Below are 18309 nucleotides of genomic sequence, written 5' to 3' on the forward strand. Positions count from 1 at the left end.
ACGACTGGAGAACTCAGACAATCTCCCTAGACCTCGCACATTTCAACTTTACTATGCGGAAGTCTAACACTGTGATCTTCCAACCACCTCAGCTTCTAGTCTTTGTCTTTCCCTCCTCTCTTACAAAACAAGACACGACATACGATAGTTTTGTTCTTTTTATTATTATTTTTTTCAAATTATCCTCGTAGATATAGAGGTAGATATAATATACTGAGAACATCAACAAATGTTATCTACGCTACACATTGGTACGTTGTGAGTTTCGATGTTAGAGGATACCAGGGGACTTTGCTTCGGCAGTACTTTCAATATCATCTCATATCCAACGCACCCTCGTGGAATAATTGTTAAATATATTCAATAAAGGAGAGCCAGACACTGTCAGTTAGGATGGGGATTGAGTCTCCCCTTGCTACTATTTTGCCATCCAGTTTACTTTTATCGCTTGCTTTTGAAATTTCAGTTATCTCCTTATTAATTCATTTCGTATATGTTTTCCATTGTAATCAATCGATAAACTGATAATCGATAAGAATCGATAGCAATCTAAGATTAATATCGATGAACTGATCGATGAGGAAACAAGACGCCTATGGGCGTTTACGCGGATGAGTTGGTACTAACTGCAGGTGGAAACGTATAGTATCCTTCGGTCGTGCTTGAGCTAATGGAATAGTTTGATCACAAAGAGAGCGTGACGTTGTTTCGTTATCCTTGCGTGACGCTACTTGCGGTCATACCGGAAATTGACTTACGATAACGTAATGACCTCACACCGTCCGGCTACAGGCCCGACTTTTTCTATCCTGGTTATGTAATGTCAGTGAGTGTAAGATAACAAAGTGTCCTCGTTTCATCAAAAAAAAAAAAAAAAAAAAAAAGACAAAGACAAACAGACAAAAAGCTTTCCTAAACGAAAACTTTACTTGAATTTTTTACTTTAAGTAAAAATTGACAATCAAACTCTTAATTTCTTTGAGAAGTGCATTTCCAGTAACGTTCAGGCATCAGTTCAACAAAGTCTGCAGCGCCAGTAATGAGATCTAATGATACATTTAAACTCAAACTTGACCTTTCCTCTCGATACGCATTGCGAAACACAATCTGTCAGTGAAATCCTAATATCTTCTCCGTGAACCGTCAATTTCCTTCATTTAAACTATTGAGTACTTGTTAGAACTTATCCTTTCGATTTACCGCTTCAAAAGGGCTAATTTTCTCTCTGAAAACGGCATATTTGAGTCTAAAACATGTAAACAATATGGCCGCTGAAAGAAGCCTTCTATATGGCTATGTGACGTCAGACTGGTAGAAAGACGCCCGTCCCCTCCCTCCTGGCATACACACAGATAATGGTTTCTGGTTTGACCGTTCTTGTTGAAGACAATGACAACAATAGAGGACAAAAATATCCCTCCTAGGAGAGAACAGAGTTTAATACAGGTTAATTAATTTATTCATTGTAATTTGTGACTACCGAAGAAAAAACAAGAAACGCGACCGAAATTATGACACGGTCTGCCCTGAGGGCATCCCGCGTAAAAAGTTGAAAAGAGTTCGATTGCTATCGATTGCCGATAGAAATCGATAACAAATGATTTATCGATTGTTATCGATTATCGGTGTACAGCTTTCTAGCTTCTAATCTCGTTGTAGCATCCATATGAAGAAAAAGAAAAATTTACAACAAGGGCAGAGTATTTGTGATTTCAATTATTTGTACTGGGAGAGAAAAAAAGAATAAATCTCAGAGTAAGAAAAATAGTAACATAGCAGCAATCACTTTGGCACCATATATATTGAAGAAACTTAGGATATTTTTGTCCTTAACGATGAAAACGAAGAAGTTAAAATCGAGAAATTTGAAACCCCTTGAACTGCGGCTCGATCAATTGCCTGTGTTTTAACTTTTCAAAGTAGCTCGGAAATACGAAACGGAAAAATCAAATGAATGCCCTTTCCATGTTCCTCTATTGTATTTAGTCGCTAGAGGAATATTTGACATGTAATATTCTTCCCACACTTCAAAAAATATGACATGCTGCCGTTAACGGTCTTTTTTCTCGACAGAGTGTGACACAAGTGCCATAAAGATCCCATCAATTAGCGTATCCCCCACCGAGCAATTGCCCTTGTACGTGCCGTTGTACGGAACATATGTTTCTTCAGGTCTTTAGTGACTGTCTTATCGAGATCTGGATCAAAGTCAATGAATGATCGATATCATACCTAAGGCACGTACTCAGAAAAGGGTAAAGGAATAATATAACTCTTGAATAATGCAAGGACCACTTGTACAAACAGTAGCAAAGTGAAGCCGGATCTTTGTGTAGATCAGGATCAGCAATGTTGAATAAAACGAAAAATTAAATGCAAGGCTGATCGGACAGCTAAGAAGGATAATTTAATTGCCCAATATTTCGGTTAGATAAAACTAACCTTATTCAGGGGCTGCAAAAAGTAAAGTAAGAATTAGAGATAAACGGTATCAATATTAAAAGATGATACTAATCATATCATATCAATCATATCTCAACTTTTCATTTATAGTATCATTTTTACCGTTTATTTCCAACTTTTACTTGGCTTTTGCAGCCTCTGAAGAAGGTAAGCATTGTCTATTCGAAATATTGGGCAATAAAATTATTTTAGCTGTCCGATCAGACTTGCATTTGAATTTACGTTTTAAACGAATAATAGCCTTGTTTGACAAACAAGACTTCAGTCAGCGTTTCCGTCTTTATTGTTTCCTGTGTCTCGTTAGGCTCGATTACCAGCCGCTGTTCGGGAAAATGAGCCCGTGCTCATCCCCTCCCCTCCCCTCCCCTCGCCCCTCCCGCCCCGAAAAGGAAAGTTTAACTTAGAGAGCGGCGGAAATACGAGCCTAGTGTCTCGTGTACTTTTATTATTCCTGGTGTCTCATATTATAGCGGAGATCATGAGCCCTAGCCATGAGAAAGTGGGGGAGGGGGGAGAGTACCCCCATATACATGCTATATAGGGTATTTACTTTAAGCAGTTTAGTCTAAGAAAAGGTATAGGAATCAGAGAGTTTTGAGGGTATCATTGAGAAAAGCTTAGTCTAGAACGGCTTCCTGGGAATACAGGTGAGGGTAGGGATTTTTGGTGTCTAGTCTAAAATAGAAAAAACCAAGAAAGATTTATTGCTCGACGTTTCGGGGTTATCTTGACTCCATTATCAAGAGACTAGTTAAAAAGCATGCAAATAAAGAAAGGTACAAGAAAAGCATAAATTAGAATAAACGGCCTAAACAAACACCTTGGCGCGGATGGAATCCGTTTGCACGTTTAGTGTTGGTTTCACACAGCATTTCTTTAACGAGGCAATCAAATTTGCCGCTAAAGTTTCGCGATGACGTTGAATTGCTCGATGAAGCGTTCAGGCATTTCATTCTTGTGTTGGAGGTTGTAATGTTTGTAAATAGATGACTTTCTAGTGTTCCCCTCTACGCGCTCGTGTAAGTGACCACGTGTATAACCCACATACCCTGCATCACACAGGTTACATTTAAATTCATAAACGATACATTGTTGGTTGACAATAGGGGGCTTAGCTTTGTGTCGCTTAAGTTGTTGCTCGAGCTTAGGGCTTACAAACACTGGTTGGACAGTCACGTTCAACTTCGAGCTTAGACTGTTCAGTTGTTGTTTAACATAATTAGCCGACGACTGGTCCTTGAAGGGTAACACTAATCTCACAGTCTCCGATGGTACATCTGGTGATGGGCAGGGCTCTGCCGAGATGAAACCCTTCTCTCAACGAACCGCTTGATTGTAGTTTCAACCAGTGGCTTTGGGTATTTCAAGTTATGAAAAACCCCTCTAAGGCGGTCACATTCCTCGGAGAAGAATGACCAGTTAGAAGATAATCGATAAGCGCGATCCACCATGGTATTAACTAGGCTGCGTTTGTACTTAATGTCTAATGTTTTAGTCTAAAATAGGGTGAGAAAATGCGACTGAACGTGGTCTGTTATCAGGTAAAGGGTTTCAGAGTCCCAGCTGCATAGCCCCACCCAAAAATCCACTGAGTAACCTCACGGGGTTATATGTAATAAAGCATGAGAGTGTACACAGTTTCTTTATCGTCCACCCCTGCACTGCAAACCCCTCCCCCCTCCCCCCTCGCCTTCTCCCTGGCAACTGGATCATTCAAATTTTGGGCTGAGGCACTGGCACTAACCAAAAACAGGAAATACCGGTTGTTTAAACAAAAAAAGGAAAGAAAGAAAACATTTCGTAGTTCTGAGCAAGAGAGAATGAAGTTCATCCTCCTTTGTTTCTGAGGCAGTTTCTCATCTGTCTTAGAATTTCACAATAGAAAGGCTATTTCAATGAGCTCGAGCGTGGTCTTCAGAAAATTGAAGGTCGGTCTTGACTGCAACCCATAAATCCCTGACAACCGTTCTGTGATATCGGTGCAATTTATGCTCAGCCATGATACTATCGCTGCCGTTTGCTGGACTGGTGAAATTGGCGTTGTTGTATACATATCATACATACTCTTAGGTGAAAATTATTCAACAAGGGCTACGCTACTCCGAAAAAATCGAATTAACGAAAAATACACTTATTCGTCGGTACGAAACACACTGGAAGGCCCTTTAAACAGGTGCGTATACACGTTATCCACTGAAACAAAGAAAACACATTTTACAGGGCTAAAAACACGAAAAGCTGAACACAGATGGCTTAATCTATGAAAATGTTGAAAAAAACTAAGGCACGCGCCGTTTTAATTCCTGCCTTGAATTGTCATGCGTATTTATATAAAACCTTTTCACTTCGTTATTCTTTCAAAGCATTACCATGTTATAACTGATCTCCTATTTTAAGGAGGGTTTGAGACTTCAGCGTGTTTTAAGATTTCGTTTTTACAAAAAAGCCATGTTTTTAAAACCCGACGACAGATTTTCCCCATACTTCATCAAATAAGCCTCAGAACTCTAAAAGTTTCAAGGCAATCATGACGATGCAACTCACTACACAAAATGCTGTTTAAATTTGTTTATAAAATATAATGCTCATTTATTTGTATTAGATGACAAACAAGTTGTGAAAGAGCGCAGCGCTCATCTAGCAAGGCTATGTTTCAACCTCGTTCCCATGGTCTCTCCTCTTTCCGTCCCAAAGCCGCGAGGGAGGACGGGATGAGGAGAGAGCTTGGCTATGTTTCACCTCAAACTAAAGCTACTAGCTACCCAAAGCTTTATGGAAAGAAAATGAGTACCGGTAATCAGACACCTAGTTCGAGTTACCCGGGAGTTTGAGTTAGCTGATAGTAAATCACTGAAAAAATGGGGTCAAATCCAGGGGAAATTGGAGTTTGTTCGAGTTAGCGGGGTTGTACTGTACAGACAAATCTATCGCTCGCATTTTGAACCGACGGTTTGTAGAAACAACCTTGAAAAAGCGGAAGGATATGGAAAATGCGCCGCTTCGTTCCCGGATGTAAATTTCATTGAATTTTACTACTGGTGTTTTTTCCAGTATATTTCGCAGGATAATTGTAAAACTACAGTCGTTCGATTCGATATTCGTCTCCTGATTTTTTTCCACAAGAAAAAATGAAGTCGGGTACAGAAGTTCCCATTTTTAGCTCCTAATCACAGTCCTAACAAGGGCGGTGTCTTCGTTTGCCACTGCGCATACGTTCTGCGCATCTGGAGACTCCGAGGAAGTCTGATTTCTAAACGGCGGTGCCTGCTAAAACAGACATTTTTTCCTTATTATCTCTAAAAATGCGTGGTTACTCCTAAATCCCTAAGTTTCTTTTTGGATTTCAAAAGCCCTAGCTAAGATTTGCTTTTCCCTCATAGTCATAAACCGTGCAAAAATACCTCTGTATTAATACGCACCGTCCTTATGCTAGTCAACTTGGATTTGTGTACCGGCAATCATGCCTTGACCAACACTGGCCGTTCTGTATTTTTCAACAGAAAAGCTTGCGCGTTTCGGAAATTAATCACAGGGTAATGAAGTAAGTAAACTCCTCTCCGGCTTGCTGGTATATCGCAAGATAATTCTTTCCGCTCAAGGATTGTCCTGGCAACGTTTCACAGTTGTCCTCGAAGCTTCACTTCTTGACCATCTATACGTTTTTCGGACAATTATTTAGCCTGTGGCGTTATCCTTTGATATACCAGCAGCCTAAAAGGGTTTATAGTAGTAAATATGAGCACGTTCGGGCTATACGTTAACAAACAGGACAGATACTTTTATTTATTTTAGTCAGCCAGTTTTCACATAGTTCACTTTGAAAAAGTCTTAAGTAAATCGTGAAATGATTTAGTAAATAAACTCACAGACTCCCAACCTAACAAACCCAATTATTCTTGTCATTTTAATTTTAAAAATAAACAACAACAACAACAACAACAACAACAAAATAAAGTTTATGTGACATTGCAAAGTTGCGCTCAACGCAAATCGATTCAGTTCCTAATCTAAGACTCAGTCTGTTCATGGCGCGATAATGAAATACACTTCACGGTAATTTCAAGGCATTTTAGCCTGCATTGAAGCAACCATTTCTTCATCGATTGGCATTCCAACAAGATTTGGAACCTGGGCTTTATGCTTTGCTTTGAAGTCAGCAAGAGACTTGTAACAGCCGAGGACCGTTTGCAAGCTGTGCTCAGTAGCATCTATTTCACCATCCATGATAGGCTGCTTTTTGGCGTTCTCTTTGACAATCTGTTTGGAAAGCTTCATCAGGACGCCCGCAGCCTATAAAATCGAGCAGAAACTGATATTTAACAATTATTCCAGGAGCGCGCGTTGGATATGAGATGATAGACAGCGCGTCGAGTTTGTTATAATCATCTCATGACATTTGCAACAAGCGTGAGTGGAATAATTGTTTTATTAAAAACAAATCGAGAAATATTGCTAGATCTTGCTGATTTCGCTTTGCAAGAACAACCAGGCGACCATTTAATGGGGTTACTCTCATATAAAAGTAACAGGGGTGATAGTTGAAAGTTTGGAAAAGATACCCTAAAAGGTACCAGAATTCGGTTTGTGAGCGCGGTCCGTAAAATTTGTCACCCCTAAAAGGTACCAAATCAGTTGACTGACATTAACTTTCTCCTATATGTTTCGGCTCAGTACCCTAAAAGGTACCACCATACTTCAAACCGAAGTCATTTTAGATTTTAGCACCCTAAGGGGCACAAGGTGCAACGATCATCGCCCTTGCCCCCCACCCCCGCGGGCCCCAACCAAATATAGGAAAAAAGTACTCACCGCTCCCAGTCGAGGAATAAACTTTGACAACACTGCTCGGGTCGTGACAGTAAAATTTTTCAAATCATTGGTGTCTTGTGCATGAACCTTGAGCCAATCCGTGAGATTGCTTAGCAGACTAGAGCTTTCATTGAGCACTTCAATCAATTTTGTAAGTTTTTCTACTTTGGCTCGAGCCGATGGATCAGACGCAATAAGCGGCTCCAAGATCGCATTGGCTGCTTTGAAAATGAGATTGATGCGCTCGAAGTCCACCACCATTTTTCCTAATTTCTCCACAGCTTTGGTCAGCGTTTCAAGGGCTGTTTGCAGGGCATCTCCACCAGATTCAGCAGCGGCCGCAGCTCCGTCACCCGCCTCTGCACCGGCGGCTTCTCCAGCCTCGGCAGCAGAGCCAATCGCCTCTCCAGCCTCGGCAGCGGAACCAATCGCCTCCCCAGCCTCGGCAGCTCCTGCTGCCGCTTCTGCAGCTTCAGCAACACCTACGGCAGCTTCTACTCCAAGAACGACTCCCATTGTGTCCTTTGGTATTAACTCTCACAAAATTGTCCTGTTGATTTCTCTTCTGTCAAAGAAATCTTCGCAGTCTAATTTTGATCGGCTGACATTTATGGACGTAGGGCTGGCACTTACGCACGTACTTCTTAACGCTTACGACAGTTCTTATTAACTTTTTGTTTCAAGTGAGCACGTACGATTTGAATTTCTTGGGAGGGGGGGGGGGGGGTGGATGACGGTATCTCCGGCGGGCGCGTTCACGGGCCCTGCATTGCGTATCACATCAAAAAACTTTTTACATTAAATTTTTTGTTGTGAGCCAAATCAGTAATGCAAATGTCAGAGAAAGAAGAAGCTTTAGAAATGGACGACGAAGCCGGACTTTGAAGAAGAGCGTAAAAAAGAGGAATACGAAAAAGAAAAGAAAAACCAAAATAGATGGGAACGTTGATCTTACTTTGACAGGTTTCAATTGAGTCACCAAGGACATCAAATGTCAACAACACATAAGCAATCAGAACGCCACGGCAACTACATTCGCAATGTTATCAAGGACAATTGCGTTGCTAGTTGCAGAAAACATGTAACACGCTAACCAAGCAAAACGTATATAGAAGATTGGGAAGGCGGTATGACTGAACCGAGGTAAGGGGGCTAGACGTGTAGTCTTGAGGTCCTGGGTTGAAATGCTTGCCCCTCTTTCCCCTCCCTGATCACTTGGATTTGCTTCACGGTCATGGTCCCTTTCCAGATCCTCGTCCACGAAATTAGAACCGTGATTCCGAAAACTAAACATTGCTTATTTTGTAACACAGGATTTTATTCATATCCTGTACGTAAACTTTGAAGGTCCCGGGTTCAAATACTGGATCACGTCATTACTGATTCGTGAGCCCGAAAATCCAACATTGCATATCATATGTACGTTACGGTAACACAGGATTTTAGTCATAAGTATCCTGAATGTAATCTTTAAAGGTCCCGGGTTCAAATCATGGATCGCGTCATTACTGATCCTTGAGCCCGAAAATCCAATATATTCCAATATTGCATATGTACGATATTAGTCGTCATGTCCTGTTTGTAATCTTTGAAGGTCCAAATCTTGGATCGCGAAATTTTTAAAATCCGTGAACATTGTAAATTATAAGTTAGTTATATCTTCAACATAATTTATTTCTTCTGATAATGGTCCCGTGTTCAACGTCTGGACTATGACTATGACTATACATATACAAACTAATAAACATTGCATATTAATTAACGGAGGACTTAAGTCATATCCTGCACGTGCTGTACACATCCTTAGCCGGGAACGTGATTTGCACTGTAAATAATTCAATACCTACAGTTAAGCTTAGTTATATTATCTTGTCAAACTCTTTCTTTCGATATTAAAGCCTGTACGATCAGACAAAACCGGTCAAAAAATAAACCAAGTTAACAAGATTCGAGAGTTGCTTTGTTCTGCTCACTAGTTTGGCAGAGGTTCAAACAGAATCAATCGTGACTAGATAGGTCACGTTTCCAACATCCAAAGCAATGCCTTTGTGAGACAATTCGCGGGAAATCACGTACGATCGACAAATTAATTGCGCAGTTGGTTTGTTTTTTACTTATAATTGGTACAGAAGCGGCAAGAGGTTTTTTTTTACAGACTGCAGTGAAGCAAAACGAACCTGTATATATTCTACAAAGTCATTAAATCGTCATCCATGCGGAATTAATAAATTTTTAATTATTTTTGCGTAAAAAAAAAAACAAAACAAATAACGCAGGTTCCAGTTTGTGTGGTATATATTTTGTTCCACAACCGTGTCTGACTCATCACCAACCTGCAGTAATGGAATTTCAGTAAAAGCCGAAAATTATGGTCTTGGAACAGTTAGTTTACATCATTTATCAATTTTGAAAATTAATTATACTTTTTGCATAAATCGGAAATGCTCTCCGAAACGAAAAATTGTTCTTCTGCCATGTCAAGTCGAGTCCTTTAACATAGTTAAACATCATAACGCCTGAACCGCCTGCAACACCTGAGACTTTAATCTCTGGCATAGTTGGGCTTTTATTGAATTATATTTCTCTCTGATGGCGTTAATGTTGCTAAAGCTTGCTGTACTGTCTGCTATCGATTCTCCCCTTCGTGTACTTCCGAGCTGTTTCAGAGTCGTCAAAATCACCCAGTTCTTCCTAATTAATATTCATTCAAACTTTGAGCTTGAATTTCTTCATCTGACATCTGATAAGTACTGATAAACTGATTCAGCGCAAGGTGCAATTTTTCGAAAAATGTTCCCAAAAAGGCCGAAACCCTCGCTCGGATTAGACGCTCTGTTACATTTACACGAAGTATGTGGAGCCCGTTCTCGCGGGTCTTCTGCCCGGAAATAGAATGACGTAATAGCATTCAATGTTTGATAGGAAATGCGTGACAATATTTCCTTTATCTATTTTATTTTCATTGCAGTATTTAATTTCTCGTCAGGTGCAAAAGTAATGCGATTGGGCCGTTTTGCGTTTAGAGATGTTAAGCTGACACACGTACGGTTTAATAGCTCGTGTTAAGCTTTGTTTTCATGAGCACGTACGGTTGAACTATGCTGTATAAATAGATGCCTATCTATCCACGATATCAAACTGCTCGAGACCCTTCCAGGCGCAACATTGCAAACCGCATCTGAATTTTTTTTAATTGTGAGGTAAATTACTACAAATGGCCGAGATAGAGGAAGCTGAGGCAATTATCGACGATGTCGACGAAGAAATGGCCGATGACAGTGGAGACGCAGACAAAGAACAAGACGAGGAAGAGAATGAGAAGATAAAAGAGGCCAAAGAAAAAGTTGGCAAGCTAAGAAGTGCCCTCAACTCGCTGAAAGAAATCGAGTGGGGAACGGTGGTAAAAAATTTTGTTAAGTTCGTTGTCAAAAATGTCGCGGTTGGTGCCATACTTTGGGGAGTGATGATTGCCTTGAACAAGATAATATCGAAGTCCAGTGGCACAGAAAAGACAACAAACCAGAAGAAGCAGAAAAAGATCCAGGCATTGGCGCAGCTGATCTCCGATATCTCCACCTATATCAAAGACCTTTCCGATTGGATGCAGGCCAAGGAGGACGTGACGGTGGATGCTGGCAGCGGAATTATGGTGCCTCTGCCAGACGTTTATACCAAGTACACTAAACCAATGCAGACGGTGAGTTCTCTCATGATCACAAGAAAGTTATAACTTTGCTTATAGGTCCGACTACTTAATAAAAGGAGATAACAAAAAAAAAAAACCCAAACAAACAAACAAACCAAAAAAACCCAGTTTTTATTGCCGTAAATACCCTATTAGCCCCCAAGGGTCTTGTTAATTTCTAGCCCTCCGTTGGGGTGGTGGTCGTGGGGGGGGGGGGGGGGGGGGCTAGTCAATAAAGAAGAGGGACGTATTAGCAAAAGTTAAATTAGTGTTTCCATAATTTTAGCATATACCTAACTGAAACATAACCGGCGCTAACAGGTTGTGTGTTATTAGAAGTACAACGGTAATTTATCTTACCACGATAATACTGCCTCATAGTTTGATCATTGGTTCGCCTGAGTTTTGAAATATTTTTTTTTGCGTTTTCTAACATGAGAGGTAAGAGGTGTGTGTGTGTGTGTGTGTGTGGGGGGGGGGGGGGGTGGGGATGTGGGGAGGGAGTAGGGTAGGAAATCTGTGTCCCAAGCAAAGGTGGGGGTCACGGTTTTTAGAAAGAGGGGCTTGACAGAGAACAGGGCCTGATGGTTGAATCTGAAGAAACTGGCGCGTGACCCTTCGTGGAAATTGATTGCCAATGATGTTTCTAGCTCACTCTTGTTTGTTTTACTTTTTGAATGAATACAGCACATAGACACAGTCTACAATGTCGCCAAAGAGCTGTGGCCGGACAATGGAAGCGGAAAGACGACTGCTGTTGTTCCCACAATCGACCAAGTCAACCAGATCGTCACTAACACGGGGCCTGTTGTGGATGGCTTGCAGGATATAGTCACATTTACAAATGCCAATAAGGAGAAGTTTCCAGACCTGTCCACAATGCCAATCAAGCAGTATAATGTGGACAAGCTCGATGGAGACTTGGAAACCGTCAAAGCACTCCCGTATGCATGAACCATTTTTCTTTACAGCAGTTGATTTCATTTAATAGCAGCTTGAAATTTCTAATAAAATTGAAATAGTGATTTACGCAAAGCTTGAGACAAGCTCCTGTTCGCTCCATGTGTAGCCAAAAGTGCGGACAGAAAAGTTTAAATTATAATAAAACACTAGTTTCTCTCCGACCGAAAAAGTCGCTTCTAATGATACTATCTGTTGACAACTCGTCTTGAAAATGAAGAAAGAAAAATGGCTTCGGTGTTTTAGTCAAGCATGTACGTGAATATGTGCATGACTGACCTTTAGATTTTATCACTGTTAATCACTCGTAACCTTTTCAACTACTGTAGCTGTTGTAGCTGTTTTCCCAAAAAGTAGGTCTGTTTACGGGGTGAACATGAAGAATAGCACGTTTTCTCTGAGGGTACGGAAGAGTGAAGGGGAGGTCTTAGTAGGTCAGTCGCCCGAGGTGTAGTCCTTTTGTATTAGGATTTATTCGGCTACGTCAGTAATGGTAGTTCTAATGCTCTATTTTATAGTTTTGGATTTAATATTAATGAAATAACCTATGATAAGGATTCCTTAATTTGTGACTTCTTCGTGTCTTCTATAGCTAAGAACCATGTAAGGCGGGTGCAAGTCAGTTCAATAATAGAATGTTATGGAACAACGCCCCAGATATGACTGGAATGTACCCTTTCCTCACAATCTGCCCTTTATTGTTCTTTACTTTAAAAGTCACACCCCGATTTTAAGAATCTCTTTAGGTTAGAGGATTTGTCTCAATCGGCTCAGCCATGCTATCAATTATCTTACAAAATAAAAGCTAATGTATGTTTTGATAGTGCTGGAGCAGTTTTTAATTGAGTGTCGACAGGACGTGGAGTTTGCTTTGGTTTTGCCTTACTACATTTTGTGATTGGTTGGCAAACCTCCCTCCACTTTTCTCAACAAATGACAAACAAAACCAAAACCAATGGTGCGTGACTTGCTCGCAAGCGTTTTCTCGTGCGCGCCAACGCTTGTCGCTGGTTACTTGTTTTTGCTCTGAATCAGTTCAATTCTGATTGGTCTATTTTGCTGTTTACGTTTGTTATAATGGGCAGCAGTGAATACTTAGGTTTGGTTTCGCGACACTCAATTGAAAACCGGTCTCTAATGATAGAGTATAAGAATATTGTTTGTAGCTTATAATAGCTCAAAGCTGGTCAATGTAAGGTTGCGTCAATAAAAATTTAATTGCACAGATACACCGAGTATAGAAATTATGTGTAGAGCCAATTTTGGATAAGAACCATGACTTAAAGGGGAAGCTCCATCCCCTCTTTATCACGTACAATCACCCTTCAGAAGATCCATCCAAATGTCGGATTCATCGGGGAGGAAGGAAGGAAAGATCACATTAATTTTGTTTTGCTTTTTTAAATATTGGAAACACAAAACAGAAAAACCACACGGGTAACACGACTTGTCCTCTGGAAAATAAATGACTTTATACTTTATCCTTCATTATGGAAGTTATTTCACTGTCGTCTTGCCGACCCTGTTTTTAGCGGCAGTTAAAAAAAATACTTGCCGCAACAAGCGGGTTTCCGTCAGTAGCTGAAAGTAATAGCTTATATTCGTACTAATTTTCGCGAGGCTTTAATTTCGCGATTTGTAAAAAATCGCAAAACTCGTTAAAATTAGGATATGTGAAAATTAAACACGCGAAATATAATTGCTTTAATCAATGATTAATTGCGTTTTTAGCTTCATGGTAATTGCCAAAAGTCTATTGATCTTCTACTTCAGCACTTTCTTCATTCGAATTACTCATTTTAATCTTCTTGAAAATGTAGCTGTTTCAAAACATCTTTCGTGCAGTCATGGAACTGTGTGGCATAGGTATTTAAAATCGTATTTTTACATTTGATTGATTTGCAGTATTTCCTTGATTTGTCTGATTATCAACGCTATTTCTTTTACGTAATTGCAAATCGTGATTGTAAATCAATCGTTATTTAAGTGATCATTCAATAAAAAATGGTTTTCTAAGTCTGTCTTTTGTGAATTTTCGCGAAATTAAATGCCCTAAATTTATCATTTTTTGCAAAATCGCGAAAATTAATGCTCGCGAAATATTCGTGTTCCAAATTCGCGAACTTAAGTGCCCGCGAAAATTAGTACGGTACAAGAAGTGGCTGTTCAATGATGCACAGCTCCACCCAAAAAACCACTGAGTACCCTCACGGGATTATATGTAATAAAGCATAAGAGTGTACACGGTTTCTTAATCGTCCACCCCTGCACTACAACCCCCCCCCCCCCCACCCCCTCGCCTTCTTCCTGGTAACTGGATCATTCAAATTTTGGGGAGGCACTGGCACTAGCCAAGAACAGTAAATACTAGTTGTTTGAAAAAAAAAGAAAAAAAAAAGATTTTTTAGTTGTGAGCAAGAGAGAATGAAGTTCATCCTCTCTTGTTCTGATCGAGGCAGTTTCATATCATCGAACATTTAACCTAGTAGGAGGAGGAACTGCGAAAAAATCTTCTAAGTAGGAATGTCACTAATCCTTTCATAATTCAATCATTGTTCCACAACAAAGTTTCGTTATTCAACATCGTTCTTAAGTAAGTTTCAACTGACATAACTTTGAAATAAACCTTGTGATCTGGTTCTTCCCAACTTGAACTTCTGCGACTCTAACATGCCCATCTTGGCCAGGGTAAACTTCAATCACTCTTTCGAGAGGCCAGTGACCTTGTGGTGTGTTAGGTGAAATTACTAAAGCTACGTCCCCAACTTTAAGATCTTGCTTAACTTCAGTCCACTTTCTTCTGACATTTAGGTTTGGAGGCCACTCACGCCGCCATCTGTGCCAGAAGTGTCTCACTAATTCTTGCACTCTTCTCCATCTTTTCTTTGGGCTGAAGCTGGTCTCGTCCACTGACTCTGGGGCGAATTGTCCACCAATCTGACCAATTAAGAAATGGTTTGGTGTTGATGGTACATCGTCATCGGGACTTGCAGACTAATAGGTTAGAGATCTTGAATTCAAAAGTGCCTCTGCTCCGGTAAATGCGGCCATTAATTCTTCGTCAGTGATGTGTGCGTTTCCTAAAATTGCATGCACAGCCCGTTTCGCTACCTTGATCATTGACTCATGTACGCCACCAAAATGCGGTGCTGCTGGAGGATTTAAGTGCCAGGTAACTACCTGACTGGCTGTGGAGGCTCTGATTCTGTCTTGGTCAAGCACTTCGACCAGTTGGCGCAGCTCTTTGTTTGCCTTCACGAAATTTCCACCATTGTCAGATAACATTCCTCGGGGAAGGCCTCTCCGTTTGGCCATTCTGTAAAAGGCATTCAAGAACAAATCCGTATCAAGACCATAGGCCATCTCGATCCAGTTGAACTGCTCTCATTGAGAGACAGGTGAACAAACACAAGTAACGTTTCTGCCTCCGTGTTCCTCTGCCTCGAATGGTAAGAAAAGGACCTCCGAAATCTACTGCTGTCTGAGCAAATGTTCGCAGTGATAATCTTAGTCTTATCTGTGGTAGAGGAGCCATAACTTGCTTTGCTGCTTTAGCTTTTCGTCTTCGACACTCATTGCACTCCTTCTCCCATTCTCTTATCTCTTCGCGACCAGATATTATCCAAAACCGGGTTGATAAAGCCGCCAATGTTTGATTAGTTCCACTTGCATGCTTCCCTTTCTCGTGATAATGCTTGACAATTAGCTTTGTCACTTGATTCTTGCGGGGCAGGATTATAGGAAATAGGGCGTCTTCTGATAAGAACTCTGCATATCTCAGTCGACCTTCACTCCTGATCTGGCCCTCTTCGTCAATTCTTGGTTTTAATCCAAGCAATTTGCTGTTATTTGGTAACTCTCTTTGGCGAAGAAGCGCTGTGTACTCGTCGGTAAGAGCTTCTTGTTGTGTGCTTTTAACCTCATGAGTTTCTGTGTCCTCAATTTCTCCTGGCTTTATCTCTCCACTCTCTTTCACATAGTCTGCAGTTGTTTACGAAACGATAGACCCATGCTTGAACTCTGATACACTTTTGCCAACTTGAAAATCGATTTGGATTCAAATGCCATAAATGCTTATTCTCCTTTAGTGAAATCCTTGTTCGTTCCTCGACATAATCATTTGCTTATTTTGGGAACTCTCGGTCATTCCTCTTGATTTCCATTGATTTCGTTTCCTGATCTACGTTGACACGATTTATCGGCCATTCTGACTCGTCGTTTCCAAGGAATTCAGGTCCGTTCCACCACTTCTCGGAGTTAGCTAGTTCCGACACTTTTAAGCCTCTTGTAACCAGGTCAGTTGGATTTTCTTTGGTTGGAACGAATCGCCATTGCTGAGGATAAGTCAGACACTGATTGAATATCTCCCACTCGATTTGCAATAAACGGTTTGAACGACCGACTTTTTCCTCTGATCCACTACAGTACATTCATGCTATCAGACTAGAAGGTTACTTTATGCAAGGCACTGTCTAAGGCTTTGGAAACAGAATCTGACATTCTTAACCCGAGAACTGCTGCAATCAGTTCCAATCTGGGAATACTTGTCGTGGAGAGTGGCGTGACTCTTGTCTTAGCAGTTACTAGCCTTTTGGATGCCAATCCACTCTTATAACATACTCTTGAGAAGATGACAGCTCCGTACGCATCCTGCGATGCATCAACAAATGTATGCAGTGTCTCTGAAAGCAGTTCCTCGTCCTGTCCTAAGTGCAGACAACTCGGAACTTTGATTTCCGGTAAATCTTCTAACTCACTGAACCTTGTCCGAGCTCTTCTAGCCAAATCGCCTTGAAAAGGGTCGTCCCAATCGAGTCCAGCAGCCCACATCTCTTGCAATAGAACTTTAGCACGAATGATGAAAGGTGCTAAGAAACCAACTGGATCAAACAACTTCGCAATCTTCTCTAGGAAACTTCGTTTAGTAAGTTCCAACCCTTCTTCTGGAGGATTTGTCTTGAATGTAAATACTTCTTCGTCTGATAACCAGGCGACTCCCAGTGTCTTTACCGTTGGTACTCCACTACTGTCAAGATGGAGTTCAGACGCTCTATCCTCAACTGGAATCTTTTCGAGAAGCTTAGATGAATTTGACAACCACTTTCGAGCTCGCATCCCTGCTCATGACCACACCTTGTCTAATTGACTGTACAGTTCCAAGGCCTGGTTATCGTCCGCCACAGAGTCCATACTTTCGTCCATGTAAGTAGATTTCAGCATAGTCTCAGCGGCCATTGGCAATTCGTCCTTGTACTTCTCGGCGTTCGCTTGAGCCACAAACTGAGCTTGAAATGGCGATGAGTTTACTCCAAACAACACGCGATTGAATTCAAATTCTTCCGGCTCCTTCTATTTTTCTAGTGATCTCCAGAGGAAGCGCAGATATGGTCGGTCCTTTGGTGCAACTTCAATTCTCAAGTACATCTCGGAAATGCCACAAACTAATGCCACGGGATGTTTGCGCAAACGTAGCAACACATCGTTCAAATCCTTCTGCAGCTTTGGTCCTGGCAAAATTTTGTCATTCACGGAGACTCCTTCACACTTGGCGGAGGCATCGAATACAATACGAGTTTTTGTCGTAATTCTATCAGGCCTTACAACAGGGAAATGAGGCAAGTACCACTTTCTTGATGGTCTACTCTCAGCTGGATCTATCTTTCGAATGTATCCTTTCTCAAGGTACTGACTGATGCATTTGGAGTAAGCTTCTCCAACCTCTGGGTTGTTGCGCAACTTCTTTTCAGTGATAAACAACCGACGCACCGCCATATTGTAATTGTCTGGCAGTTCAGGTTTGTCATCTTTCCATGGAATCACCACTTGATATCTTCCATCCACGTACTTGATGGACTTCTCAACTTTCTCTAGTGCATTGGAAACACAAATGAAGACGCTTGGCAGCATCCCATCTGTCTTGAACACTCATGGCTTTGAACTTCTCGCATCGCCAAACTCCATGCGGTCCATTACATACTTTACAAGGGCGTGACATGTATCCTGTTTTTCTGTGGCTTTCCGTTTTCTGATCTCGACCAAAGAACGTCGACCTCTCGCTATCCTTCCGATTTCGCTTCTGCTCGAAACTCTTGCTTGCTGTGTTAACTCCCCGAATGGTCTCCGAAGCCACTGTTTGAAATTCGGCCTATTGTACGATAAACTCCTTTAACGTTTCCACTGATTCCCAGCGACCATTTTTGTACATCCAGCGATGATAGTGGGCTAACGCTGACTCTTTCAACTTTTTGCACAGACTGACATATAATGTCCCTTTGCCCAGTTCTTCATGTCGATTGACTTCTTTGAGATTCACTACAAGTACGTCCAACAAATCTGCAAACCTCTCTAAATCTCTTGCGTTGCCATGGCGAACGGACTTAATAGCCTCCAAC

General features: G+C 41.1%; 2 protein-coding genes, 1 long non-coding RNA gene and 2 pseudogenes across 3 annotated transcripts; 1 reads left to right on the forward strand and 4 right to left on the reverse strand.

Moving 5' to 3' along the window:
• Positions 1–3271: 3271 nt before the first annotated feature.
• On the reverse strand, positions 3272–3926 carry LOC146456204 (uncharacterized; annotated as a pseudogene).
• Positions 3927–6349: 2423 nt separating this feature from the next.
• LOC146456205 (uncharacterized) lies at positions 6350–7865 on the reverse strand. Its single transcript, XM_085093435.1, has 2 exons — positions 7273–7865; positions 6350–6753 (listed from the first exon to the last, which is right to left on the reverse strand). Exons 1-2 carry the CDS (start codon positions 7786–7788, stop codon positions 6523–6525), a joined length of 747 nt encoding a protein of 248 aa, XP_084949561.1. The 5' UTR covers positions 7789–7865; the 3' UTR covers positions 6350–6522.
• A 2292-nt stretch (positions 7866–10157) lies between these two features.
• LOC146456206 (uncharacterized) lies at positions 10158–13144 on the forward strand. Its single transcript, XM_085093434.1, has 2 exons — positions 10158–10969; positions 11645–13144. Exons 1-2 carry the CDS (start codon positions 10487–10489, stop codon positions 11909–11911), a joined length of 750 nt encoding a protein of 249 aa, XP_084949560.1. The 5' UTR covers positions 10158–10486; the 3' UTR covers positions 11912–13144.
• Positions 11966–14290, reverse strand: LOC146456207 (uncharacterized). The gene is made up of 2 exons (XR_014858857.1): positions 14071–14290; positions 11966–13511 (listed from the first exon to the last, which is right to left on the reverse strand). It is a non-coding gene; the product is annotated as an uncharacterized LOC146456207 (long non-coding RNA).
• Positions 14291–17038: 2748 nt separating this feature from the next.
• LOC146456208 (uncharacterized) lies at positions 17039–17824 on the reverse strand (annotated as a pseudogene).
• Between the last annotated feature and the right edge of the window lie 485 nt (positions 17825–18309).

The sequence above is a fragment of the Pavona decussata genome, unplaced genomic scaffold, assembly GCF_977016875.1.
Source record: "Pavona decussata unplaced genomic scaffold, jaPavDecu1.1 SCAFFOLD_260, whole genome shotgun sequence".
In the NCBI taxonomy this organism is placed as follows: Eukaryota; Metazoa; Cnidaria; class Anthozoa; order Scleractinia; family Agariciidae; genus Pavona; species Pavona decussata.

Coding starts and splice junctions, on each gene's coding strand:
- LOC146456205 (XM_085093435.1), bottom strand. CDS start 7,788: ATGGGAGTCGTTCTTGGAGTAGAAGCTGCCGTAGGTGTTGCTGAAGCT. Junction 6,754..7,272: donor TTATTCCTCGACTGGGAGCG/GTGAGTACTTTT, acceptor TCGATTTTATAG/GCTGCGGGCGTCCTGATGAA.
- LOC146456206 (XM_085093434.1), top strand. CDS start 10,487: ATGGCCGAGATAGAGGAAGCTGAGGCAATTATCGACGATGTCGACGAA. Junction 10,970..11,644: donor ACACTAAACCAATGCAGACG/GTGAGTTCTCTC, acceptor GAATGAATACAG/CACATAGACACAGTCTACAA.